We start from the raw sequence: 26,614 nt of genomic DNA, 5'->3' as shown, positions 1-26,614 counted from the left end.
CCCCCGCCGCGCCGCGGTGCCGGGCGCCTGGGACGAGTAAGTGCGGCGGAGGCGGCGGGGGCCCAGCCCGGCCGGTCCCAAGCCCGGAGCCGCCCGCCTCGCGGAGCTCCTCGGGAGGGGCGGTCGGCGTCGCCGGCGCGCCCGGCCTCCCGCGCTCGGACCGTCCCGGCCGGCTGCCCGCCCGGGGGGGCGCCTCGCAGGCTGGCCGCCTGGCTTCGCTCCTGGCCGGGGGCGCCGGGTCAGCCGGGCGGAGCGGCTGCTTGGTCGCAACTGGCGCAAGCTTGACCGGGAAGTTTTATTTAGTAAGCTACGAAGCGCTACTCAGAATTGTGGAAATCCGGTGGCGAGTTCCGGAGATCCAAGCACCCCCATAATAAAACGTTGTAGTTATCGATAGTCGCAATAATTGACATGGGTTTTGCCTTCCCCACGTGCCAGAGCTGCACAGGGTTTTACTATCTGTATTTGTTAATTACCTTGTAAGCTGCTTTCTGAAGGCAGCATGACCCTGAGGGTAGGCTTTTGAACCATCTTTTGAACCAGTAATCACAAGGAACTGCCTTCCCGTTGGTCTCCCGTTGTTGCGTCCAAACAATTGTCTTTAAAAGCCTAGCAGGCCTAGAAGTTTAGAAGAGAACAGTTTGGGATAAGGATTGCGTAATTAAAATGTCGTTGTCATAGCTTCACATGGGAGACTGTGGAAGAGGAGGATCTCGCAGCAGACAGTCCCAAGTTACTTGCTGTCAGCAAAACCCGTGAACTTTGTATATATGAAGTTATTCTGGAGGCCGGAAAATGTCATGTGACACAGTTCCAGACCTGCGGAGAACACAGACTGAAGAAACTGATTGCAGCTAAAAATATTAGTGAGTACTAAAAGAATAGATGGTGTGGGCATCATCCTGGCTTGTATGCCCCAGTCATATTGTAGGTGGACTCTATGGTATCTGAGGATACCCAGGGAAGCTGGCGGGACTCTTCCAAATGTGGAATGCGCACAGATGCTCCTGGCACTGGCTTATGCTGCTGCGTTAGGCGTACGCATTTGATATTGTTTCTCTGCATGCTTTATTGCTTCATCTGAAACGATGATGAACTGGTTTAAAACTGGTCTTGTCCTAATTCTGCAGGTTTATCTTCCATCTCCACTTTGAAGGTACTGTCATTTAAAAATGGCAGAGCGTTGCTGCTGCTGAACAACTTCATTGTGGTGCAGCTTGCTTTTCTTGGAGGAGAACGGGAGACAGAAGAGCTGGAGAAGTGCTTCCAACTTGAGCTGTCTGCAGAGGTGTTGGGACAGATAGTTGACAGCACCATGTGTAGAGGAATCCTCTTCTTGTTAGACAAGTCTGGATGGATATGTATCCTTTAAGTCATAAATGGGGAACCGAATCTTACTCAACAATCTCTTCTTCAAGACCCTGCATTTTCCGAAGGGTTCTGGAAAAGCAGCTCTGCTTGACGGCTCTGCCTGTCTCTTCCCTCTGCAGTTTAATTTGTGATGCATTTCAAGACATAAGCAGGGGAGAGGGGATAACGGATAGGAGGAAGCGATGTAGGCTGCTTTTCTGATTCCGGTGTTGGCAGTGTGGTGTTACTGAGCATCTGTTGGTCTGAAGGTGGCAAAAGTTTTGTTTGCATTCCCCTCTCTCCCCCACACTTTCCAGGCTTCTCTTGCAATGGAAAAAGAACTTCAAAGCGAAAACTGAAGTCTGCTAAACAGCTGCTGCCCATCTTCTTGAAAACCAAGATATAGTTGTCAGAAGTAATAGACATCACTCATTCATTTCCTGGAATGTTCTTTCCTTTTTGTTTTTGCTCCTGTCCCATTTTCCTCTGCCAAGTTATGGGTGGTACATGAAACTGTGCAACTTGCCCTCTCATAATTTTGGTTCACTTTCTTTGAATATCTTTTTTTATCCATCTTTGTCGTGGCACCAACATTTGTCTTCTCTCCCAATTGGATTCGTTAAACCTAACTGATCTCCTCCTCGTTCCGTTTGTAATCTTGAATATTTTGATATGGCAGATGAGCACTATTAATGGCAACAAGTAGAATGCTTTTACTACCTGTGTGTACTTTCTGTGGGAAGATTTGCATGCAGGTGTAATGGCAGGTGAAGAGTGGCACTGTGCTTCAGGAGAATGGTCTGTCTTTAAGGGTGCCACAACATTTTTTGTCTTTGTGGGAAGCCCAGGACCATTTGGACTGTTGTGGAAAGTACCTTTTGAGCTAGTGAACTTAGGCAAAATTTCTTAAGTGTAAATTCTGTGGAAATTCTGGCTTACTTGCAAGTAAATGTGCCCACGTTGCCCTCCTCCATACACTTAACCATTTAATGTTCAAGGCCTGCTTCTAAATGGCCACTGGCAGTATAGAAACATGGTTCATCATCATCATCCTCAAACATGCGCGGTGTGGTGCTGTTCAGATGACAGGTTTTCCCTTGGTATGTGAGTCTCTTCTGTAGCTGGCCAGCGACTCTCCTTGACATGGTTACAAGATGTCTTTGATGCCGCTGAAGGTGCCCGTCTGGCCCAGGTCAATGTTTCCCTCTATCAAGCAGAGGGGCACGAAGACAAGAACTCGGGCACCCCGTGTCCCCTTACCCTGCTGCGTGTCGCACGTGACCTGAGTGTCGCTGTGGTTGCCAACAGCTCCAACTATGTCGCAGCCATTGATCTCCAGTTATACTTCCGGTAGGTGGATGGATCTGTCTGGAACTGGGGCAGAGATCTTTGGTCCCTCTGTGGGACTCTGGATGGCAGGGGAGCCTGCGGTTCAGAGCAGCAGTATTCTAGCCGATTGAATGATATTTCATTCTGTGTATATTTCTATTCATGTTTACAGTCTAAGTTTTTAATGTTCTAAGGTGGCTTGATTCCTAGTGCTGGGAATAGGCTGAATATAAATAAATATATTAATGGTGATTATGAAAGTGATGCCTTGGTTAGATCCAGATTCAGTACTGCAGTGCATTCTATACAGGGCTGTCCATGAAAAGTGTTTGGAAAATTAGTTGGCCTGCAATCCAATCAATGAATTGGATCAATTCATCGATAATCAATCAATGAATGCCACTTTGCCCTCAGAGAGTATCCGGATCACTTACTTTGCAAGAGGAGTTTTGACAACCTTCCTATAGAACAACTGCAGGGGACGGATGAGGATGACATCAGAAGTTCCGATTATAATATGAAATTTGTGCCGTGTGCCTTCCGGACAGACAGGTACGCTTGCAGAACTGCCGCTGCACCTTTCGGGGAGGTGGATTTTTTTGCAAAGCTGCTTTCTGGGGCCAGAGGCTTGCAGGCCGAGGCCACTGATACGGCCCGCCTGTTACTTGGGCTGTTGCAAGTAAAACAGCTTTTGGAGACGGGGATGAATCCTGGAATAGCCGAGTTGGGAGGGGCCTGGAGGCCATCAAGTCCAGCCCCCTGCTTAGTGCAGGACACCCAGTTAACCCGCCTCCCTCGGACGGCTGTCCGGCTGCACATGTCTTGCTTCCTCACCATAGGACATGATGGCAGCGTTGGAGATGCATTGGTCTGGCTTTGTTTAAAGGAGAAGTAGGCGACAAGAGTTAAGCAGTTACGGTCCTTCATCGTAGATGTTCCAAGAGAGAGCTAGTGGCCTGTGGCTTAAATTAAGGAGCAATCTGGAAGCGAGTACAGAGTTGGCAGCAGAGAATGTACTCTTAGAAGGGCATTAAGGGGGTTCGTGATACAAAATTCGCAGTTCGAGAGGAGTCATCACTAGAGCCCTAAGCAAATATTCCTCAAAGCAGGATCTTCATGCTCTGGAGCCTAACTTTTTTCCTGGGTTGGGAATAGTTGTAGCTAGGTAGAACCCTTGTTCTTGAGCTGGCCCTTTAAGAGTCCCAGGCAGTGAAAACAGACCCTAGCGCAGTTTCTACACCCAGTAGATCTGTGCTAGCTTGGGTTCAAGGATGTAGGCACAAGATTGGCCAGTGTAAAGCCTTGGCCTATTAGAAGGTGCATGTTATTTTAGGAACTGATGTTACTGTGGTCCAGGGGTTCAGGAATCCCCTGGGCAAGAAGAGGCTCCGAGTGTCAGGGAGGTTTCCCCTCGGAGCTGCTACTGAAAGGGTCCTTGGCAGATCAGCGACAGCAATGGCTTGTTGCAGTACCCAAACATTTTCTAGTAGAGGCCCAGGTCTGCCTAGACACTTTCTCTACAATTGTTTTGCTGGCATTATTACGGTTAATATCACTTCAGTTTGTGCAGTGAATCCAGCCTAGCCAGGTAACACAATACCTACATTTTATTTCATGGACAACCACAACTCTGCTTATTAGGAAGGTGGAATCATTTTCTTCCTTTTTTCCCAGGTCCTGGAAGGCGTGCCTATCTTCCTTATCTAATGCAGCAAAGAGATTTCAGGCACCAAGTTTGGAAGCTTACAGGTGTCCGCCTTGGTACCAGTACCTCCCACACCTGGAGGACTATGGTTATACACCCCAAGAAGCTTCTAAAATCTCGCTGCTTCAGGATGCTGCTCATGTCCTAGCAACCCCAAGAGGGAAAGCTCAAAAACGTGCAAGTATACCAGACAGAGGATGGAAGAACATTTATTCGGGAGACCAGGAAGGTTGTGTCAGCCTTGAATGTAAATCTGTGACAGCTTTTAGTGCATTACTCACCATCTCAACAGAGAGTGAAGGACTGATTCTTGTTCTGTGGGATTTGGAGACTCAAGATGTGAGGCATGCGTGTGTGGGCAGAAACGCAGTTTTTGTGGAGTGCAGCCCAGAGGAGCAGTTAGGCCTCGTCTTTTCAGGTGAGTGTGCTGCTATGCCGTTAAAAAGCAAAGTCCCTTTCTAGCCCCTGTGCAGAGCGAGATTGTCTGGACGTAAGAGCATCGCTGCGAATGCCTGAAGAAAGGTTTGTTCCTCTTCACCTAAGCACCCTGTACGTTGGCAATCGCGATACGAAATGTATGAGTAACCTCTTTCTCTCTGATAACCCTTAGAGCCTGGTCTCTCCTTCTTTCTGTTTGGCATGACTCAACAGGAATTCTTGAACCGACTAATAATCCACGGCAGCGCTGGCACCGTGGACGCCCTTTGCCAGCTGAATGCATGGGGGCGGTGCTCCATTCCTGTACATGCCTTGGAGGTAAGGAGCAGGTGTGGGTCTTGGGGAGCAGCGCCTCTCTCCTCTGTGGCCTTAGAGGTGGCGGGTCCTTTCAGTTGCTGGAGACGCTTCCTGGACCGTCGCCCACCTTCCGTTTCTTGGCCTGTGAAGAGCAGGCAGTCCTGCGTCACGTTCTTTATGGCACTGAGTTCAAACAACCCCACATGGTCCGTAAGCGTGTGAACAGTGATGCAGTAGGTGTGTCTACTTGGCCTTCCAAAAGGCTTTTGGGAGTTCCTTGCCGAAGGCTCCTGAGCAAACGAAGTGGTCATGGGGTAAAGGAGGGTCCTCTTACGGACCACTGACTGGCTAAAGACCAGAAGACAGAGGGTGGGAAGAAATGGCCACTCCTCCCAACAGGGAGAGGTCGCCAGTGGAGCCCCACAGGGCTCTGCACCGAAACCAAGGCTTTTTGACCTATTACTATCCAGCTCTGCCTTCCCAGTCCTGGTCCACTGGGTTGTCCTTCTCTTCACAAGAAAACCAGAAAACCATCCTTTAAAGCTTCTGTTTGATAGTGCATTTTTAACTGTAACTTCATTTTTATTTAGGCTGGTTTAGAGAATCGTCAGTTGGACACGGTGGATTTTTTTTTAAAGAACAAAGAGAATCTTTTCAGTGAATTCTCTGCTTGCTCCTTCGAAGATCAGCCTGCCAGCAAAATGTCAGCTCTTTACTTGGAGAGTAAGTAAAACTAGGGCGATTCCAATCAGCACTGTTTTGTTGTAGGCCCAGGCCCCGTTTACGCGTAACTGCAAGCCCTGCTGGAGACAGCTTGTTGTCATGCATGAATTCGCTGGGCGTGGTAAAGCGTGGCCCTGGATGCCCACAGTCTGGCCCACGGTTTTCACGTTTCAGCATTGCTTGTCGTCTGTGAGTTTACTCACAATGCTTTTCTGCGGTTCTCCCTTTTTGGACTGTGAGTTTGGCCATGAGAGTGGCTGCGGATGCTCCAGCCGCCATTTTCTGCTGCCCTCTTCCGCCTAGTGATGGATGAGTTGCCAGCAGGCAGGTGCCACTGGGCTGGCTCTGTGCCCCCTGCCCTCCCTCCTGGTGCTCTTCCCGGGGCTTGGCTGCCCCATCTGCTGCCCCGGCGGCTGCCCGGTCGCCATGCCACTGCCCTGCCTTGTCCAAATGTCTGCGAACTTGCCTGCCTCACGGGGAGCCTGGCACCCCGGGGAGTGCACAGGCAGGTGTCCTGGCTGTGGGGAGAGCATGCCAGGGGAGGGCGCGGGGCACTTCCCCCAGCGACAGCCGCAAGGAAGGCGGTGTGTGGCGCTCCTGCCAGGGCATTGCCCTGTGCGGGGCCTCTCCGCCAGGGCCAGCAACCTGGGAGCCCAGGTCTCGCACCCCCACCCTGCCCCTGACTCCCCACGGCACTCCCCCGGCAGCCTCCTGAGCAGATGCCCAGACACGCTTCTGGGGAACGTGTGCCCAGGGGCTGCTGCCCCCCGTCCTGGCCCAGTGGGCGCACTCCTGCCTGGGTGCAGAGCGAGGAAGCCGTGGCGGGTGCGGTCCTGCTGCCCCTGCAGAACCACTGTCCTCCTCGAGCGTGGAGCTGGCGGCTCTGTGCCGCAGCGGGCCAGGAAGAGGCGCACGTGCCGAGGGAGAAGGCAGCCAGCAGGGAAACACCCTGGGAAGCACGCAGGCCAGTGGAGGAGAGGCAGGCGGGATTGGGGCCTGCTGGAATTGACTCCCAGCGGCAGAGGCTGATGGGATACGTGCCTCCACTTGGAGGGAGGATGGGGATGTGTGGAAACTACCCGGGAGTAGCTGCCGTGCAGATATCTCAGGAGGCACACACAGAACACGAGGCTTGCTGGAGCATTGTGTGTGTCCGCGGCCACAGAGAGCCAGGAGGGCGTTGTTTGCCAGGAATTAATGCTGCTCAAATCACTCTGGGAAGAGAAGGGGCTCTACACTTGCCCAAAGTCTGTTCAGGTGCTTTGTGCTCAGGAAAGAAACTGAAGTATTCTCTGCGTTAGCAAAACCTGTCATGGAGTGAATTGCATAAGCTTGGTAGATAATTCATGACAGGGAACATCTTTATTTGTGTTCCGCAAATCCACTTTCAAGCAATTTCTCCATCTGTCTCTGCTTTCCAATTCCCTCTCCCAGGTATGCAAGAGCTGAGGCCGGCCCTGGACTTGCTTTGCAAGGCAATCCAAGAAAATGACTTGGAAACACAGAGCAAGCATTTCTCGGAGCAGTTGCTGAACCTCACCCTGTCCTTCCTTAACAAGCAGCTCCGTGATATTTTCATCCATAAAGAAGGTAGAGTCTGTGGCACACCTGCTGCCTGAGGCAGGACTGTGCTCTGCAGCTGTCTTGTAATGGTCCGGCTTTCAATTGGTTTGTTAGTTGTAAGCTGTGAGCTCCTGTGTCAAGCTAGAAGGGTGACATTTTAAATAATCAGAACGCAAGTCTCAGTCCTGCAAACAGCATGTCATGAAATATCTAGTTCTAAAATCCTTTGTGCGTTTCACTTGGCAGTGAGCGCTAGCGGGCCATTCTGCATTCTTGGGATGTGCTTCTGCACAGACATTTCTAGGATGCCACTCATGCCTGGGTGGTAAAGCTGTGATCCACAAAACTGTTGAGCCTGTGTTCCTGTTCACCTGGGCATCAAGGGCCCCTCTTGGCAGTGGGCCTCTGCAGCTTCCTGTTGCTTGGTGGTCTTCCTTCAGGGGCTGAGGTGCCAGAAACAACTTTCCCATCCCCAGTTGCACAGTCTTGCGAGTTAGGCCAGGCTGCAAGATGGCGGCCCGCATGTGACTGCACCGGGATTTCAGCCCTGGTCCCTGCGGGGCAGTCCCACGGCTGGCTGCAGCGCTGAGTTGGTGCCTCGGGACCTGGCAGCGTGGGCAGTGCTGTTTCAGCCTTCCCCGTCTCCCAGGGAGCAGGTTTCAGCCATCCTTTCTCTGACACCTTTTCCTGACTTTCTTCACAGAACTGGATGACAATCTGAACAGATGTGTTGATATTTTAACCAGCTACATCACTAAGCTTAGGGCGTTTATGATAAAGTTTCCTCACAAGCCATCCGGTGTGGGGAGCCTGCGCTGCAATCTCGAAGACGTACCCCTGATAGAACAAAGTGCGATGTGGGAAGAGTTCAGCATGGAGGTAACCAGCCCGCCCGTTTTCGCTCCTGAGAAGCAGTTGTCATTCCAACTTATTGCAAATAGACCGATTCGCACACATGTTTGCAGGCAGAGATAGCGAACTGGCACTGCATTTTGGATGCAGTCTGGCCAAAGAGCTGCATTTCTAGTTCCTGTTGATTCCGGTGAGCGGGAGCCACCCCAGGGACTGCCCCGCTGCACCGGTCAGATCAGCAGCAGGCAGCACGGCCAGCGCATTGGCTGGCGACTGCTGCCAAAGGCCACGCTGGGGGTGGCTAGGAAAGCACTCGCAAAGGAGCCGATGCTGCTCGAATGCCCGCAGGCAGATCGCTGGCGGGAATCGATGTGGAGCTCGGTGCACAGCTCCGTGGCCCCTCCCGGTCCAGGCTCTGTGCGCCGCAGAATGCTAGTTTCCCGAAATGTGGTGTTCGGCGTGTGTTTGTGGGGGAAGGGCTGTTGCAGCTGCAAAACCTGCTCCTTGAATCGTAATCACATTCAGTTTCCTCTTCCAGCAAACTGTTGCTGAGGCCATTTTAAACAACAAGCTGCCAGAGGCCCAGACCTTTTTCCAGCTGACTCACAATCCTGCCTGCAGTCTCAAGGCACTGAAAAGGATTGGGCAGGATCTGGTTTACAAGAGCCTGCTGAACAACGACCTCAAGGAAGCCTCCAGACTCCTGAGAAATATGGTGAGTCACACAGGCTGTGTTGTGAAAGCTGGACCACAAGGAAGGCTGAGCGCCGAAGGGTTGAGGCCTTTGAATTGTGGTGCTGGAGGAGACTCCTGCGAGTCCCCTGGACTGCAAGGCGATCAAACCGGTCAACCCTGGAGGAGATCAACCCTGACTGCTCTTTGGAAGGCCAGATCCTGAAGATGAAGCTCAAATACTTTGGCCACCTAATGAGAAGGAAGGACTCACTGGAGAAGATCCTGATGCTGGGAATGATTGATGTCAAAAGGAGAAGGGGACGGCAGAGGATGAGGTGGCTGGATGGAGTCACTGGGGCAGTGGGTGTGTGCTTGGGTGGACGCTGGGGGATGGTGGAGGACAGGAAGGCCCGGAGGAGTGTTATCCATGGGGTCACGATGAGTCGGACACAACTTCCCGACTAACAACAACAATGACACAGGCCCAGCACTCAGCCTGGTCTGAATTTGGTTTTCAGTGTGTTTGTAGGTATGCAAATTGGGAGATGGGTGCTTTTTCTTCAGGTGCTTTTCCCATCCAAAGAAGGAGTCCCTCAAAGCAGTTTACAGAACACCAAACTGCACCCCCCGAGGGGCTTTGGCGCACACTGAACCCAAAAGGTTCCTCCACACCCGTAGCTTGGCAAGCCCCAAAGAGGTCTCTGCAGCCAGTTCAGGAGGAGGAGCCCCACCCCGCCCGGCCCCCTGGGTGGCTGTAAGAAAAGCAGCAGCATAGATGAAACTGATGAGTGATCTTGTTTTCCTTTTCTCCATGTTCTGTTTGCTGAAGCAGGGAAGCAGCTGATAAAGGGGGAAATACTTCTCAAGGCACGAGCCAGCAAGTGTTAGCTTTTAAAAACTCGTTTGGCACACTGTCTGTTAAACTATCTATAGCCAAGTTGTCAAATATTTTGCAATGCGCATACGTGTGTGCATTTGTGTATTTGCATACATAGTGCCTGCAAGGGGAGTGATTCCACAAAGCATTGCTTGACACAACAGAAGTTGCTTTTGCCTTTGCTAGGGCTTCAATGTGATGGAGCAGCTCCACCGAGTGTGTTTCTATGCAAGCAACTGGCGTGTCCGGGACTTCTTGGTGAGTGTATCTGCCGACTGCCGCTTTTTAATCCTCACCCCTGCATGCAAAGCTCGATGGTTTGGGCTTTCTTGCCTCGCTTTTTCCCCGGCCCAAATGGCGTGGGACCCCATCCACGTTCCAGAGATTACTGACCTTCTGAGCTGCTGCTTTGGCGTCCGTAGCTGACGTACAAGTGCCACCGTGGTGAGACCATCACCATCTCCTAGTTGTTGGACACAGCGGGTGCATTTATGGGCCATGCTGACCCCCTTTGGCAGTAAGCCAGGGTGGGTGGGTGGGTGGGTGCCCAGAGCAGCTGTGCTGCACCTTAGGCAATCGGGTAGGGCGGCTGATGCCTGGGAGGGCAGAGGCAGGACTCAGGGTGACCTTGATGGGCCGAAAGCAGCAGAACGGAGCTCGCCAGGGACGAGCGCAGGGGAGCCAAACGCAGGTGCACGGTGGGAGACGCTTGGCTCGGCAGTCCTGCGGGCGGGAAGGACCTTGGAAGTGCTGAAGGCCATGAACCGAGTATGGGCCAGCCACGTGCCGTGGCTGCCCAGAAGGGCACCCGAGAGGGGTGGCTTAACTTGGGGGTCCTGCATCATGCAGGGGGTGGGATCCGACGGCCGCCTGGGCCCCATCCAGCTCTACCACTCTGTGATCCTGTAGGACAGCTTGCTGCATCTCGTCGCACGTGCTGTGCTTTCCGATTCATGTAGCTCCAAATGTCCGGACCCACAGTCAGCCTTTCCTTCCGCTCACATTTACCATCTGGTAACAAACCTCGCTTGAAAAGTTGCACCTCCACTGGTTTGAGAACACACACATTCCAATTTCAATTTGATTCTGCAGGTGAAGACGCTGCAAGACAAAGACTACTTCTCTGAAGCAGAAAAAGAAATGATAGATTTCGTGCATCGGGTGGAAAAAGTTTATTCAACAGCACTTCCGGAGCATGAAAAGAAAGCAGCCCCGTGCAGGTAATGCATTGTCAGCCTTGTGAAAACAAACTATCACATCCCGGATTGGTGTCCTGGAAGCAGCAGCCATGCCAAGTTTGGACTGCCCAGCCCTGCAGTCAGTTGAACAGCCGTTCTTTTGTTCTCTAGCCTTCTCCAGCTGCCCTCTTAAATTTTGTGGCAGAGGTGAGACCATCTGCCTTCCTGTCAACTGCTTATTGGCCAGTCTGTCCTGCCCCTGGTCCCAGCCAAGGTTGTTCCGTGTTCTGGTTTCAGAGAGGTTCATTCGTGGTTTTTGTATGGGGCATTTTTAAAACGTGGCAACACCTTTATATTAGACACAGCTGAAAGTCTGGACTCCTTTGGAAAGAGCAAGTGAATTATGCAATGGGCCTCATGGAGGTATTTGGATCTCATTTTCAGCTACTGGAGAAGGGAGCAAGGCCTTTCTGCCTATAGTGCTGCCTTGGACGCGCTTCTGAACTGCTGTGAGGACCGAGTCCATAACCACGAGCACAGGATCATGTTGAACTGGGCTCGGTGGTGGGATCGGGACACACGAGAGATGGTTCTCCTTCCAACGCAATCTCCAGGAGGTGGCAAGTACTGGGTATTCTGTAGGGAGTGGTCTGTTGCTGGAGTCCTGCGTCTTGGGACTGAGCAAACCATCCCGCTGGGGCCAAAGGAAAGGCGATGGGATGCCGGCTGAGGTCTGTTTGGAAGGGAAATCTAGTGTCCAGGTGCCTGCGAAGAGACATTCCTGTTCCCCAGTAAGCTTTGGCATTTAATTGCATTAGGCATGTTTGCTTGTTTATCTGTTTAGAAAAAATGCTCTGTCCCTCTCGTGCATTTGGAGCCATTCAAATGGCTTGCAACAACTGAACATAGAAATACAGAAACAGAGCGAGCCAGAAGGGGCCTCCCGGGCCATCTAGTCTGACCTCTGACTCCAGCCGGCTCCGCTCATGACATACCCACCATGTGGACATCCAGCCTATCCTTGAACACCCGCACCGATGGGGCCTCAACGACCTCCCGTGGAAGCCCACTCCACTCCCTTGGGGTCCTAACTGTCAGGAAGTGCTTCCTGGCATCTAAATGGAGCCTTGGTTCCCTGAGCTTTGCTCCGTTGCAGCATGTCCTGCCTTCCTCTGCAGGGGAGAACAGGTCTCTGCCCACCTCCATGTGACACCCCCTCACATGCCTGTATGTTGCCAACAGATCCCCTCTGAGTCTCCACTTCTCCAGGCTGAAGAGGCCCAGTTCCCTCAGTCTCGCCTCATACGGCATCCCCTGCAAACCGGCCACCAGCCTTGTGGCCCTTCGCTGCACTGACTCCAACCTGGCTATATCCTTCCTGTAATGAGGGGCCCAAAACTGAGCACAATACTCCAGTTGTGGGCGCACCAGAGTCGTACAGAGTGGTAGTAATACCTCAGTGTAATCTCATAGAAATAAGGAAAAGGCATAATGATGACAACTTATAGAAAAAAAGAAAGTGGCTTAGCAGATCAAAATGTTCTGAAAATAAGGACCTGCCCCATAAAAATTGCCTGGTGGACGCTCACCAAGGCAGGAATGTCTTCCCCACGTTGGCAATGAATGACGTAAGCGGGAGACACAGCCTGGCCTTGGCCAGCAAGGAGTGCCTCCTCTCCTCCTGACCAGTTGTGGCTCAGCTGTGGAGAGGACGTGGGGCGCAGCTGCTTCAGGAGAGAAAATAATATGTGGAAAGACCTCTCTGAATTTGTGAGCGCTAAGCAAGGCTGTCTGGCAGGGCAGTTCATTCACAAGGTCACCGGAAGGAGTTGGCAGCACATAACAGCAGAAGTGGCTGTGAAATGAAGCATTCCAAGCTTAGAAAAGTGTGAATATAGATGGAGAGAAAATAATACAGGTGCACCTCTATGTATGCATACCTAGATATATATTTGTTTATTTAGTAGATTTATATGCTGCTGTTCATATTTGATAGCATCTCTAAGCAGTTTGCAAGGAAATTGAAAGGAATGTTAAAAGAACATTTAAAAACCCTATGATATACATTAAAATGCAATTTAAAACTATTGTTTTAATGTTACATAGAAACAGAGCAAGTCAGAAAGGGTATCCTGGGCCATCTAGTCTGACCCCCGGCTCCAGCCAGCTCCGCTCACGACATGCCCACCTTGTGCATGTCTAGCCTCTCCTTGGACACCCACACCGATGGGGCCTCAACTACCTCCTGTGGAAGCCCATTCTATACCCTTGGGGTCCTAACTGTCAGGAAGTGCTTCCTGGCATCCAAATGGAACCTTGGCTCCCTGAGCTTTGCTCCGTTGGAACGTGTCCTGCCTTCTTCTGCAGGGGAGAACAGGTCTCTCCCCACCTCCGTGTGACAGCCCCTCGCGTACCTGTATGTTGCCAACATATCCCCTCTGAGTCTCCTCTTCTCCAGGCTGAAGAGACCCAGTTCCCTCAGTCTCGCCTCGTTTGGCATCCCCTGCAAACCGGCCACCAACCTTGTGGCCCTACGCTGCACTGACTCCAACCTGGCTATATCCTTCCTGTAATGAGGGGCCCAAAACTGAACACAATGCTCCAGTTGTTGGCACTCCATAGAGTGGTAGTAATACCTCTTTTGATCTAGAAGCCACACTTCTGGCTCTGCAACCAAGGGTGGCATTCGCCCTCTTGGCCACCGCATCACACGGCTGACTCAAGTTCAGCCTGCAGTCGACCAGCACCCCGAGGTCCCTTTCACAAGTGCTGCTCTCCAGCCACTTGTCCCCTAACCTGCACTTATGACACCCATTCCTGTGCCCCAAGTGCAAGACCTTGCACTATCCACATTGAACGCCATCCTGTTGTCTCCTGCCCACTTCCATAGTCTGTCCAGATTCTTTTGGATCTGGAATACCTGCTCCTCAGTTGTGGCCACTGCCCCAGTTTTAGTATTGCCTGCAAATTTGTTCACCCCTTCTTCCATGTCATTGATGAAGAGATTAAATAGGATCGGCCCCAGGACAGAGCCTTGGGGGACCCTGCTTGTCACTGGCCGCCATCCCGATGATTCCCCGCTAATGGTTACCTTCTGCTTTCGGTCAGTCAGCCATGCCCTAATCCACTGGACAGTGCTTTGGTGTATCCCAAAACTCCTCAGTTTCTCCACCAGGATATCATGGGGCACTTTGTCAAAGGCCTTGCTGAAATCCAGGTAAACCACATCCACTGCATCCCCTCCATCTAGCCATCTCGAAACCATGTCGTAGAATTCCACAAGGTTTGTCTGGCAGGACCTGTATTGTGGAAGCCATGTTGTTTGGCTGCCAGCCTCCCTTCCCTGTCTAGCATCACTAGATCTCTCTCTATTATGAGCCTTTCCATTTTTTTTCCTACAATGGACGTAAGGCTAACTGGTCTGTAATTCCCCATGTCCCTTCTACTATCCTTTTTGAAAATTGGGACCACTGACACCACCCTCCAGTCCTCTGGAACTTCACCCGTTCTCCATGAGGCCTCAAAAATGGAGGCCAGCGGGTGTGAGAGAACCCCTGCCAACTCTCTAAGTACTCTCGGGTGTAACCCGTCAGGGCCTGGTGCCTTTGTAATGTCCAATGCCCTGAGGAGCCCCTCGACTTCAAGGGGGGTGACTCTAATCTGTGCCCCTAAGTCCCCGGCCTCATCTAATCTCCTATGCGGATATCCCCCGTCCTGCTTTGGGGAGAACACAGAGGCAAAATAGTTATTTAGCATCTGTGCCTGTTCCCTCATATCAATCACTGGATCTCCTTCCTCCTTATTTAGTGGTCCCACCACCACAAGCCAATTGTGGTTTTTATATTTATCTCTGGATGCTGTACCATTTTTGTCTTATTTTATTTGTGCTTGTTGTAAACTGTCCCAAGACGCCAGTAATGGAATGGTATATAAAAGCTTTAAATAAATAAAGTAAAATAAAAAACAAGAACAGAATGCTCCTGTATACATGCAGTTGCCCGTGTCTCCACAGCTTTTTATACTGACTACATGTATTTACTTGTGTGAAACACAGAGTTCAAGTCATGTAATCCAGAGGTTCTTTGGACATACCTGACGTCTTGGCACGACTGGGCCAGTATCAGCGCATGGATTGCAGACTCTCAGCCTCAGGATGGTGGCTCCGACTGGCCACAACTGACCGCCGAGGCCGTTGAGCAAAGATCCTTGTGTAGCTCGTTCATGCACAATGAAATACTGGACTGCCTGGCTAGGTATGTGACGGGCCCGTCCGGATATCCAGCCTCTGCCAGGCTGTTCATATATTGCATATTGGTAGATGTCTCTCTAGCAGTGTGGAAAAGAGAACATCGCTACCGTTTACCTCGTGGTTGCTTTCCTTTCTCGTCAGGAATGGGACTTTTGTACCGGCAGAGCTAGAAAACGTTGAGCGCCTTCTCCAGAGATTGGCCCTCATTGGTGGGGTGATGCAGAACCCGCACCCTGTTCTAGAGCACGCGCCCATTGCTGGCGGAGATTTCCACGTCTGCGTTATCCATTATTGTTTAGAGCGTGGCCTGGACCATCTTCTGTACACCTATCTGGATTACTACAGGTAGGAAAACCTGTCCAGAAGTTGTTTTTGTGCAGATGTGTAAAAGAACGTGTGTGGAATAGGCTCCCCAGAGAGGTTCTCCTGGCACCAACGCTTTTTCTTTTTGGAAAACCTTTTCATTCTCCCAGTATTTTAATGTTTAATTGGTTTTAACTGTGAATTTTTGTGAATTGCTGGATGCTGAGCCATTTTTTAGCAGTGCTTGTAAACTGTCTCAAGATGCTAGTAATAGGATGGTTTATAAAAGCCTTAAATAAATAAGTAAATGATAAAACCAGGAGCAGCCCAACTAAGTGAGATTTGGAAAGAGTTGTGAAAAGTCTGTCTGCCCTGCTCATTTCCTATTCAGTAGTGAGCATACTGATCTCAAAACCGCTTTTGTAGCACTCAAAAACTTTCCCAGTCCGAGGATTTCCTTCTAGGCTTAATATACAGTGGTACCTTAATTGAACTTAATCAGTTCCAGGACTCTGGTCGTGACCCAAATTGGTCATGAGCCAAGTTAAATTTCCCCATAAGGTTCAATGTAAATAAGGTCAATCCGTTCTGTAACCACTTTTTAAATCACAAAAATGTGAAGCAAAGGGACAACAACAAAGATCGTGGCCATCTCCCCCCCACCCCAAGCACAAGTGCGGCCATCTCCCCGCCCCCCCAGCACAACCGAGATCACGCCTGTCATCCCGGCACATGCCCGTCATCCTGGCGCACTGGGGGGTGTGGGGGGGAGACGGGGCTGATCGCGGACGCACTGGGGGAGGAAGAGACGGGCACAAACGGTGTGCTGGGGGAGGGAGAGATGGACGCAGTCTCGGCCATCTGCCCCCCACCCCCAGCACGATCGCGGCCATCTCCCCACTCGGGTGAGGTGGGGAGATGGCCGCGATTACAGTTCTGTTCGTGCAGGGAAGGCGTGCCTGATCAGAGGCGGCTCCTGCAGGAAGGACAGGCGGGATCTCGGCCATCTCCCCCGCGGCTCTGCTTTGCTGCTCCCGTCTTTCCTGCAGCAGCGCGCCTCTGATCACGGACGCCTTCCCTGCACGAAAGCAACTGTGATCGTGGGCATCTCCCCACCGGGCGGTGGGGGGGTAGATGGCCCTATCTCGGTCTCCACCAAAGCGGTGTTTGTGACCCAAGTCAGAATTGTTCAGAAATTTTTTTTCGTGACCCGATTTGTTCGTGAGCCAAGGCGTTCGTGAGCCGAGGCACCACTGTACTCTTTGACCTTGGTCTCTTGTTTCACGTTCCCGCCCTCTTCATAGATGCAATAGCACCTCTCCCAGACTGTCCGGGCATCAAGGCCAGAACTGGCTTTTGCAGTTCTTGGAGCCTGGCCCCAGAGAGGTGGGACGGGGTGGAGGACGTGCCCGGCGGGTGCGTGGAGCCGCTGGTGTGCCCCCACTCCCACAGAGAGCATCCCCGGTGCTTCTCTCCCTCTGGCTGCAGCACGTTCCAGCCCGGCAGCCGCCTCCTGGGCTGCCCGCCACAGCCCCCCCGGGTTGCCAGGAGGCCAGTCCTCCTTTCAGATCTGAAGGCGATCGACACACAAGCGTGGAAGGGAAGCCAGTCTGTTACCCAGCCGAACGACGGAGATTTATGCTTACCGTGCCTCTTCTGCAGTCGGGAGCCTCACTGACCACAAGCAGTCTCCTAGCCAAGCTGGTGCAGCGCTGCTTCTGCAGTCCAGCCTGAGCTAAGGTTCAGCAGGGAGGGTTTTTCTGAGATTTCTCTTGGAAGTGGCCACCAGAGGGGCACCTGGCACTAGTCGTCTGCGGCCAGAATGGCAGGGCTGAACCAAGAGCACCTGGTGGTTGTCGGAAATGAAGATTGCTCTCTTCCTCCCTCAGCAGCTCGTACAGGTGCTAAGCTGAACGCTCCTGTCCCAGGCTTGGCACCAGGGTTAAGCTCATGAATGTCAAAACACAGAAAGCAAGATTCTTAGGGAAAGCACTTTATACCAACAAAAATGCCAGACGCCATGCCTAGTCTGGGACTGGGCAGAAGGTGGAGGGACGGAGGCATGCCAGCAGCTCCTCCCGTTCGCAGTTTTCTCCTGAAGTGCCACTGGAATTCCCACTGACAGGCCCGTATTTTCGAAGGGGGAGAATGTTCCTTTTCCTTTACATTGTACAACACTAATACATTGCTCTTGATTTTTCAGTTTATGTTCTTCCAACTGCCCCATTCTGGATGATAGATCATTGCATGAAGCTCACCCCTGGTTTGAATTTCTAGTGCAGTGTCGACGCATCGCCAGCAAACCTGGAGGTAGGGGCCACTGTGCATCTGGCTGGACGACTTGTTCGTGCAGTTCTGACAAAAGCGGAACGGATAGTGAGCCCCTGATGGATCCAGATGCGCTCGTGTTACCCCGCAAGAGTCAGGCTCACAACATCATCTGAACAGTTGTTTGTGCCGGAGGGGGAGGGAGGGGGGGAGGGAGAGAGAGAGAACTTGTGGATACTGTTTTTTTAAAGTTTGAAAACTGCTTTTGCTAAGTTGCCGGCCTTGGGGGGCTTGCTGTTTCATGGCGATTAAGTTGCGTGTCTGCCTGTGGGTTCTTCGCCACAAGAGCGCTGTTGCCTCTCCCATCCTCCATGCGCCAGATGCAGCCGTGATTTTCCACGCGAGCCTCGCGAACGCCCAGGTCTTGATTCCCAGCAACCAGGCCGGCGTGAGCAGCATGCTGCTGGAGGGACGGACGCTCCTTGCCCTGGCCTCGACCATGTACGCCCCCGGAGGGATTGACCGGGTAAGCCAGGGGAGGTTGGCAGGTTGCTGATGGAAGGGGGGCTGCTCCTGCGTCCCAGAGAGAGCGGGGTGTAGGCGGAGTGCCGGGTCCGGGCCGTGCCTCCAGGGGCTTCCCCAGCCCGGCCGCGCCCATGTCCCACCTGGAAGCCCCCAGCGGGCAGCGTTGGCGTGGGCCCTCCCCCGCCCTGCCGACCCGCTCGAGTCTCCCGTGCCATTGCCTTGGAAAGGGCAGAACACGTTCTTGCCCCCGGGGATGCCGGGCGCCAGTGGTCCTCTGGGAGACACGCTCTCCCCACTGCCTGGCAAGGCCGTCTCGCTGCTTCTTCGCTATAGGTTCTTCAGGACAGGGATGGCGGAAAGAAGGTGGATGCCCAGCTCTTCCGGATGGCGCTCATTCCGTACCCCAAGCTGCGAGCGGCCCTCTTCCCCCAGTGTGCCTCTCATGGGGCCCTGCCCTCCGACGTCTCTCTCTATCACCTGGCTCAGGTACAGACGCCGCCGGGACAGGCACGGCCCAGTGCCGCCACTCTGGGTTCCGTCTGAGCCTTCTGGCATTGAACCCGAACTGGAAACGAGGGCGTGTGATCCCAGAGGGCTCGGCCACGTCAGCCAGAAAGGCCATGAAACGGGCACACATTCGTTTGGTTTTGCTTTTAGTGCCCGACAGCTTGGTCTTCTGTTTTTAGGCACTCGTTCCGTTCGATCCTTCCAAATTGTTTGGCTGGCAGTCAGCAAACACTCTTGCCATTCCTGGTGAGTAACTTCCACGTAGAGTCAAAATGAAGTCTGTGTTGGTGGAGTCTCCCAGTATATTCTGCCGTTCTCGGGTGGAGAAGTGTGTGACCTTCCAGATGTGCTTGGGCTGCAGCCCCTTCGCTGGCCTCAAGCAGACAGGCCAGCAGCGAGGGCTGCAGCCCCAACAGGGCCGAGTGTTTCTCACCCGAAAAGCAATTTTTCTGAAGATTGTGATACTTAAGCTGTTGAGAGATTTGGCTTCAAGCAAGATCTTCGGTCTCCTGTACCAGTTGCTTATTTTTAATCAAAGCAGGGGAGCGAAACCGCTGCCCATGGGGCAGATTTTCAGTGGAGAGGGAAGTGAATTGTGGGGGGGAGAAGGGGGGAAAGAGCCGAACTGCTCTGGCAGTGCCGCTCGGCACGCGACCTCGAGCAGTTTTTCCTGAAGCCATGTGGCCCTTGGCAAAAGCTCCCCAACTCTGCTTTAAATAGTAAACGAAGGTGTATATTAAGACCTGTGGAATCAGCATTTAAAAGCTGGGTGTCATTTTTCTTCCTTAGAAGCAGGAGCACTGAAATGCAGGTATAAAAGGTAAACTTTCTGTGGGTTTCCAGCCCCGTGGCGTGTCTCTCTGCTCTCGTGGGCAGGGTTCGCCTGGCCTGCAACTCACAGACATTTTCAGTCGCCTCCTTGATTTAGCAACCAAAGGGCAAAAAGCCACTCCAGAAACTTCTCCTCTGTCGGCCCCACTGCAATTAACGGGGCTTGCGCAAATGCACAGAGGTGCCTTTTTGTGGTTTGCCTGTCCGGGCGCTTGGCGTGTGGCCATGTGCAAATCCAAGTCAGGAGCAGCAAGGATGAACACTGAAGGAGCTGAGTCCTCTCCTAACTCTGCAGTCATGGCAGGGCTGTTTGGCTCGCCCTGCCCTCATTCCAGGCCCTGCGCAGAATGCACGTGTCACCCGGCGTGAGTGACCCCGTGTTCGCCCCTCTCTCCTGCCTCTTGCAGATCTCCCCGGCGCCCTGCCTCACTTCTCGTGCCCGGCCCTAGTCAACAGAGGGGCCATCCTGGAGCGCCTGGATTTCTGCCACTATTTGCGCCACGCACGTCCGTCCTTCGCGTTGGCATCTTTTGTAGTCCAGCAGCTGGCGAGGAGCAAAACCCCAAAGCAGCTGTGAGTATTTATGGGAAGCAGAGATTTGGAAAGAGCAGAGCAAGATGGCGCCTGCCTTTTCCACTGAAAACTGTGCATTGTGTCGCAGTGAGGTGTCACTTAATGTCCTGTATTTTCAAGGTGCTTTGTAAGGGATTATCCTAAGTGGCATGCTATAGATATATTATGATAATAAATAATAATAATTTACAACATAAATTTAGTATAATAAATATAAGCAATAAACTATTACTGTAAATACAGTATCAGAAAGTAAGGACAGAGGTAAAAGTGATTTTCTGCTGTGATGTGTTCGCATGGTATTCTCTGGCTTCCACTAAGAACAGACGTGGCTTCTTAAGAAAAAACTTAAGGGTGCAGTCCTGTGCACATGCATACAGGAAAAAGACCGCCAACTTGCAGCATTCCCCAACCAGCTATGCTGGGAAACCTTCCCTATCCAGCTGTGTGCCCAGAAAATGCACCTGTACACTGTTTGTTTTGGTAAATGACAAAGTTGAGGCGTAGAAACCGTAACTACAGCACGGAATTTGCTGCGCACTGCCTCTGGCACGAATTCTGGCTCCTCCTTGCCCGCAGTCCCGCCGTGTGCCAGCCAGGCGCGCCAGAGCTGGCTGGGACCCCGTGTGGTGCGCAGCCGGTCCCGGTCCCTGGGCGCCTCATGCTGACGGCGGCTGCGTCCTTCCTAGGGTTCAGCACGCGGGCAGTGACGCCTACGCCCTGGCCCTCAGCTGCTTTTACGTGCCCTCGGTGGTCACGGCCTGTGCCTGCTTCTTGGAACTGCTGGGCCTGGAGAGCCTCAAGCTCCGGGTTGACGCCCAAGCCGCAAATGCGATCCTGAACTTCATGTCGAGGAGCGAGGAGCCCCAGTACGAGTCCATCCGGCAGTCCGTGGGTGAGGCCTCCTCCCCGCCCGCGTGCCGCGTGCGCGTCTTGTGGCGCAGCGTGTGGCTCGCCAGCCCGTGCGGAAGAGCAGACGCTCCGCTGGCCAAGTGCCTCTGGAGCATCTTTGCTCCCAGGGCAGGCAGAACGGCCGCGGCATTGCTTGCTGGCACGACTGGGCCAAAGCTGGCTGCCCTGCTGTGAGCCGGCCTGCCTGCCTGCCTTGTAGCAAGCGTAAAAAGCCCTTGCCGAGAGACGGCTTGGGCAGGGGCAACATCCAGCCCCCGTCTCTGCCCTTGGGTGGCGGAGGGGCCCTTTTGCTGCCTGTGCAGGCTGAAGGCAATGCTGGCATTTCGCTGGGGGCTTGCCCGGGCCATGGAAAAGACTCCCCCGGAGAACGTTTGGCTTGAGCCCCAGGTCCACCCGGGAGGCCGCAGGGGACCTTGGCCGGCTGGACTGGATGGGTTTCCCTCCGGCTGGAGTTCATGGCCTGATGCCAGTGAATGGAGAAGGCGCTGCAGGCAGTTGCGTAGAGAAAGTGGAAACGGTGTGGGGGGCGAGACTGGGGAGAAAGGAGGAAGAACCAGAGAGGGAGAGAGGAAAGGGATCCTGAGACAGCGAGAAAGGACGAGCATTCATGGTCAGGAGGAAGAGGGAGGTGCAGAGAGGCCAGAAGAAGGGGACAAGGATGGCACATGTCCCTGTGAGCCCAAGAGGCCCTCTGGAGGAAAGTCTCCTGGGCAGAGAAGGGCCTCTGAGTATCCTCTTCCGAGGCGGGGATCCCGTCAGATAGACAGAAAGGCGGGTGAAACGGGAGGTGGCGGAACTGGCTGCAAGTGACTCGGGAGCGATGGCCGAAAGGGGCTGGCCGCGCCACGCCATCGTGGGTCTCAGCAACGTGCTTTGCATCTTTGGTTTCCAGTCGACAAGCTGCGAGAGCTGGCCGACGGGGAAAAGAGGGCTGCAGAAGAGCTTCTCGTCTGCCTAGAGGAGGCAGTTTGGGACAAGACCGAGCAGCAGAAGGTCCAGAAGTAAGTCACGTCTCTGGGCTGGCCCTGGCGGTTCCCCAGAAAGCCAAGGAGCTGCGGGGGGCGGGGAATGGCTGGCGCCTCCTGCCTGCGGAGCCGTGAGCTGGAACGTCCCGCTGGCACGCCCTCCCTCAAGTGCCTCCTCCACCCGATGTGCTGCCCGGAGTCGAGGGGCCCTGGTGGGGGGGGCGGGCGAGCAGGACTGGCAGTCGTGCAGCCAGAGCCTTCCTTCGCAGGACGTCTGGTGAGGCGCGGCGGCAGTGGGCGCTGGTGGTGCAGTTCTGCCGGCTGCACGGCATCAAGCGGAGCCCCTCCTACCTGCGGGCGTGCGCCAGAGCCCACGAGTGGCTGCCGCTCATCACGGTGGCCCAGATGTATGGCTACCCACCGACGGAGGTGAGGAGTCCCGCTGGCCGGCGGGCCTGGCCTTCCGGGGAACGGAGAATGGAGGCGGCGCTCCCCCGGGAAGGGGCAGCGGGGCCGATGGGCCTGGCAAGGAACGCCGGCCACCTTGCTGTGAACGTGTTTCCCGTTGAAACGCTTGCTTGTTCTTCCGCTTTCCAAGGTCGTTCCCATCCTTCAGGAGTTCTCCCCCCCGCTGCAGAACCACCTGCGGCTGGCCTTCGGGAGCGTGCTGCCCCCCGGTGCCCGGGAGGGAGGGCAGGGCAGGGAGCTCAGCCGGCCGAGGCCCGAGCACAGGCCGCACGCAACCGACCTCTTCTGCCTCCTGCTGCACGGCCAGGAGCCGCCCCACCCCTGGCAGGACCTGCTGGCGGCCGCCGTGAAGCACCACGTCCCGGCCCTGGCCGTGCTGGCCGCGTGCCTGGAGGTAGGCGTTGCCTCCGCGGACCCCACGGGGCAGCATCCTCCGTCGGCGCGTGCCTCGCCGCGGGCCCTCGCCTGACGGTTGGCGGTTGGGCCTTTTCGCCTCCTTGGGAAGCTGAGCAGTGCGCGCGTGTTGCAGGGCGCCGGCACCGTCCACTGCCTCTGTGTCTGGATCGTGGCCTCCTTGGATCGCTCCACCGCAGCCGAGGTGACAAAACACGTCGAAGGCCCTGTCGAAACCCATCCGTGGGACCTTCTGGATTTGGCCGCTCTCTGGCGGAGGCTTCTGAGGAGGCGGAAGATCAGAACGCTCCTTCATGGCTTCCGGTTTTTCCTGAAGGTAACCACGGAATGTGTCCCTGAAGGGGACCGGATGGCGGAACTGCTCGGCGTCTCTCCCCGCGAGTGCTTTATCCCGTTCTAAATGCCTCTGGAATCAAACGGCCTCCAGGGAGGTGGGGCAGAGCATTTTTTCGGGGCGCGCGGAGGCTTGGCTCGCAAGCCGTGCCGCCTGTGTGGGCTGGGCGTGTGCTAGCAGTGTGTCCCTTGGCTGCGCGCAGGGCTCCCCGCTGCTGCTGCTGCTGGAGGGGTACGAGTCGTGCATGGAGCACCGCAATTACACGGAGGCCTCTGCCAGGCTCCTCGCGTTCCACGGCAGCGTCGCAAAAGTAAGCAGAAGCGTCACCCCTGGAGCGGGGCCCTTGGGCCGTGTGGGCAACAGCCCGGCAAAGGGCCTCGTGCGGCCCTGCCGCCAAGAAATCCCAGATCGATGCTTTCCTTTAAAGAAAGGGCTCCCTCCGCATCCTGCCATTTCCTACGAGGAACCTGGGGCAGCGGGCCGTGGCCGCCTCCACCTCGCCCTTTTATGCTCACAACAACCCTGTGAAGTAGGTCAGGCCGAGAGTCTGTGGCTGGCCCAGCTCGCCCCAGTGGCCGCGGTGCCAAGTAGGGCCTCCAGCTGGGCCTCCCCGGCCCCCGCGCAGCCCGTTGCCCGCCACTCCGCCCGGGCTGCCCGCGGGTCTCGGACCAGGCCTCCTCTGCCCCCCCCCCTCGGACCAACCGAGGCTGCCGAAATCGGGCTGCCTGGCACGGCACACGGGAAACTATTCCTCGGCTGGCCAGTCCATGAGGCCAATTAAAAGGGCGACCGAGGGTTAAGATGAGAAGTGGGAGCAAGAAGAAGGCGGAAACTGACACTGGTTTAAAGAAGGGCTTGTCTTTGAAGATGTTCACTTCGATGTGGATACATCTGTTAATTTAAGATGCTCTGTTCGATTCCCACCTCATGCCCAGCACTGTCCCTGAGGCTCTTGCGTTTTGCTACCAGCAGCCCTTGCTGCTTCATCGGGGCCTGCCTGAGATCAGGGCACTGGGGAGAGGAGGGGGCAGGGCGGGGGGGTGCCCGGGCCTACTTGCCCCTCTCTTTCCACAGCTCCAGGCCGTGTGCGAAGGGCCGCCTCCCGTCCCGCCCGTGCCCTGGCTGGAGTCGCAGGCCGCCTTCCTTCTCGGACTGATGCCGCAGCAGTGCCGCACCCCCTACGAGCTGCGGAGGCTCCTCCAGCTGTTTGCAGACACGGGCACTGCCCTGCCTCACGGCAAGCACCCTCTCTCGCCGCCCGTGCAGCCTGCCCCCGGGCGTCTTAGCTGGGGCTTAGCCTGAGTCGGAGACTGTTCTCGGGGCCTGGGCTCTGGCAGCTCTTAGACTTGTAGGCTGGTGGCAAAGACCTCTTCAGCGGCCAGATTGTTTTTCCGTTTCAGTGGAACAGGAATGGGATGGGAGGCCAGCAGAAGCATGGCGGGCAAGTGCGTTAGAAGCGGCCCAGAGAGCCCTTGGGCTCTTGGGTGGCAGAACAAGGGCATGACCGCGCAAATAAGCACGCGGCGCTCCCCTTGGACACAGGCCCGAGTGCCGCCCCTCCAGGGCTTTCCAGCAAGCCCAGTTGCTGCCCACTGTGCTTGCCTCTCCGTGCTGGCTGGGAGGGGAGGGGCCGGGCCCCGGCGGCTGATCAGCACCATGCGTGGCGCATTTGCTCACGTATGCGACGCACGCTTGTGCCACGCTTCAGCTGTCATGATTCCAGGATGGCCTGGAGAATGAAGAGTCGGGAATGCCTGGGAACAGGGAGATGAGTAAACTGGCGGGTAAAAATGTCCCCTGCCCCCAGGTGAGCCGGGTGGAGAAATGGGTGCGCGAGGAGCATGATGCCTTCGTGGCCCCGGCCCCGCTTCCGGGAGGCCGCCTCCAGCCCCGCTGCTTACCTCGCCTCTTCCCAGAGGCGCTCGTTGCGACGACTGCTTTTTTATGCCTTTGTTTTGCGCTGCTTTCGTCCTCAGGGGCAGATACGAAGAAGCTAAGTGCCCTCAGCTACATCTTGAGGGATTCCCCTCTCTCAGTTGATCGTGCCATCTTAACGAATTACACTGCTGAGAACTTCCAGAACGAATGCAGCAGAATTCTGGAGCAGCTGCAGGAGAGAAGCGCTTTTTCCACGGCACGGGAGGTAGCGGAACTTGCGGAGTTGCCCATGGACAACATCGTCATCCAGGAGGTGCGCTTGAGCCACGTTCCAGTTGCTGCGCACTTTTTTTGGCACATTTTAGCTGACAGTTTGCCGGACTCTAGACTAGACTAGGCCATGGTGGACCGGGAAGAGGCATCTGGGTATTTCCTGCTCGGCCCATGTCCTCGGTTTCCATGCAGGGAAGGTTCCATTTGGTTTGCACCATCACTGCAAAGGAATGGAGAAATGCTTTAATCTGTTCTGTGCTCCGCAGGTGCTCCAGAACATGCATTTTTTGAAACAGATTGGCCACTGGCCCCAAAAACGGACAAGAATTGAGTTCTGGAAGAAGTGTAACGAGTGTTTTGAGAAGAATGGCATCCTGAACCGTGCCGCCTCTGGCTTCTTCTCCGCACAGGCAGACGCGGTGTCGTCCGCATCCCCAAATGATGAGGGCGCCTGCTGCATCATCGAGAGGCAGCTGCTGCTTAGCTTGGCCGGCCACTGGCTGGCCAGGGGTGACCCGATCCCGCTCGAGGAACTGGAGCAGGTGGAACGGGAGGTCTGGCTCTGCCGCATCGCCCAGCAGACGCTCTGCCAGCGGCCCAGGCAGGCCCGGCAGAGGCTCTCGCACCAGATTTCCGTTAGCGGAGAGCGGTCCTTCGAGTCCCTGGCCAAGGAGTTCTCCTTTTCCAAGCTGGCCGCGTTAAACGTGCCCGAGGACCTGCAGCTCGAGCGCTTGCCTGCCCAGGAGGCCCCGGGGGCCGTGCTTCCAGAGGCTGACCGGGCGTCCCTGGAGGTCCTGATCGGGCAGCTGCTGGATGAGGGCAGCGTGCACGAGGCGAGCCGTGCCTGCCGCTACTTCAATTTCCACAGCCGAGACGTCTCCCTGGTGCTGCACTGCAGAGCACTGGCATCCGGAGAGGCTCCCCGGAGCCACTTCCATGCAGACGTCCGGGCGATCCTTGAAGCTCGAGAGGAGGAGGAAAGTGAGAGGAGCGGAGAGGGCGGTGCGCAGAAGAGGCAGCTGCCGAGCAGTAAGCAGCCCGGGATGAGGCTCCCGTGCAGCTGGGCCGGGCCGGCTGCTTGCCGGCTGCCTGGTGCTGGGGCCCACTGCTGGAGCGCCAGGGTGGGG

General features: G+C 54.8%; 1 protein-coding gene across 3 annotated transcripts in view; it reads left to right on the top strand.

Moving 5' to 3' along the window:
• Positions 1 to 1,182: 1,182 nt before the first annotated feature.
• The window catches only part of SPG11 (SPG11 vesicle trafficking associated, spatacsin), a 31,893-nt gene continuing 6,461 nt past the window's right edge, over positions 1,183 to 26,614 (top strand). For 2 of the 3 annotated variants that reach the window (XR_006416151.1, XM_044444803.1), the window contains exons 1-28: positions 1,183 to 1,361; positions 2,505 to 2,700; positions 3,094 to 3,231; positions 4,354 to 4,802; positions 4,995 to 5,140; positions 5,710 to 5,842; positions 7,277 to 7,432; positions 8,109 to 8,284; positions 8,796 to 8,972; positions 9,996 to 10,067; positions 10,902 to 11,029; positions 11,432 to 11,607; positions 15,042 to 15,240; positions 15,378 to 15,581; positions 17,743 to 17,849; positions 18,188 to 18,333; positions 18,666 to 18,818; positions 19,019 to 19,085; positions 20,078 to 20,243; positions 20,933 to 21,138; positions 22,048 to 22,156; positions 22,390 to 22,549; positions 22,719 to 22,982; positions 23,118 to 23,318; positions 23,539 to 23,646; positions 24,411 to 24,573; positions 25,313 to 25,527; positions 25,754 to 26,516. Coding sequence is in view for 2 of the 3 variants with exons in the window: in XM_044444803.1 (XP_044300738.1) it covers positions 1,316 to 1,361; positions 2,505 to 2,700; positions 3,094 to 3,231; positions 4,354 to 4,802; positions 4,995 to 5,140; positions 5,710 to 5,842; positions 7,277 to 7,432; positions 8,109 to 8,284; positions 8,796 to 8,972; positions 9,996 to 10,067; positions 10,902 to 11,029; positions 11,432 to 11,607; positions 15,042 to 15,240; positions 15,378 to 15,581; positions 17,743 to 17,849; positions 18,188 to 18,333; positions 18,666 to 18,818; positions 19,019 to 19,085; positions 20,078 to 20,243; positions 20,933 to 21,138; positions 22,048 to 22,156; positions 22,390 to 22,549; positions 22,719 to 22,982; positions 23,118 to 23,318; positions 23,539 to 23,646; positions 24,411 to 24,573; positions 25,313 to 25,527; positions 25,754 to 26,516 (5,224 nt within the window). In the remaining variant the exon portion in view is untranslated. Of the gene's footprint in view, positions 1,362 to 2,504; positions 2,701 to 3,093; positions 3,232 to 4,353; positions 4,803 to 4,994; positions 5,141 to 5,709; positions 5,843 to 7,276; positions 7,433 to 8,108; positions 8,285 to 8,795; positions 8,973 to 9,995; positions 10,068 to 10,901; positions 11,030 to 11,431; positions 11,608 to 15,041; positions 15,241 to 15,377; positions 15,582 to 17,742; positions 17,850 to 18,187; positions 18,334 to 18,665; positions 18,819 to 19,018; positions 19,086 to 20,077; positions 20,244 to 20,932; positions 21,139 to 22,047; positions 22,157 to 22,389; positions 22,550 to 22,718; positions 22,983 to 23,117; positions 23,319 to 23,538; positions 23,647 to 24,410; positions 24,574 to 25,312; positions 25,528 to 25,753; positions 26,517 to 26,614 lie in introns of those variants that run through there. The other variant, XM_044444805.1, reaches the window with a different exon arrangement.

This window comes from Varanus komodoensis, unplaced genomic scaffold (assembly GCF_004798865.1).
Source record: "Varanus komodoensis strain SLA01 unplaced genomic scaffold, ASM479886v1 scaffold46_1, whole genome shotgun sequence".
NCBI classification, from domain to species: domain Eukaryota; kingdom Metazoa; phylum Chordata; class Lepidosauria; order Squamata; family Varanidae; genus Varanus; species Varanus komodoensis.
This window is presented reverse-complemented; position numbering and strand designations above follow the sequence as displayed.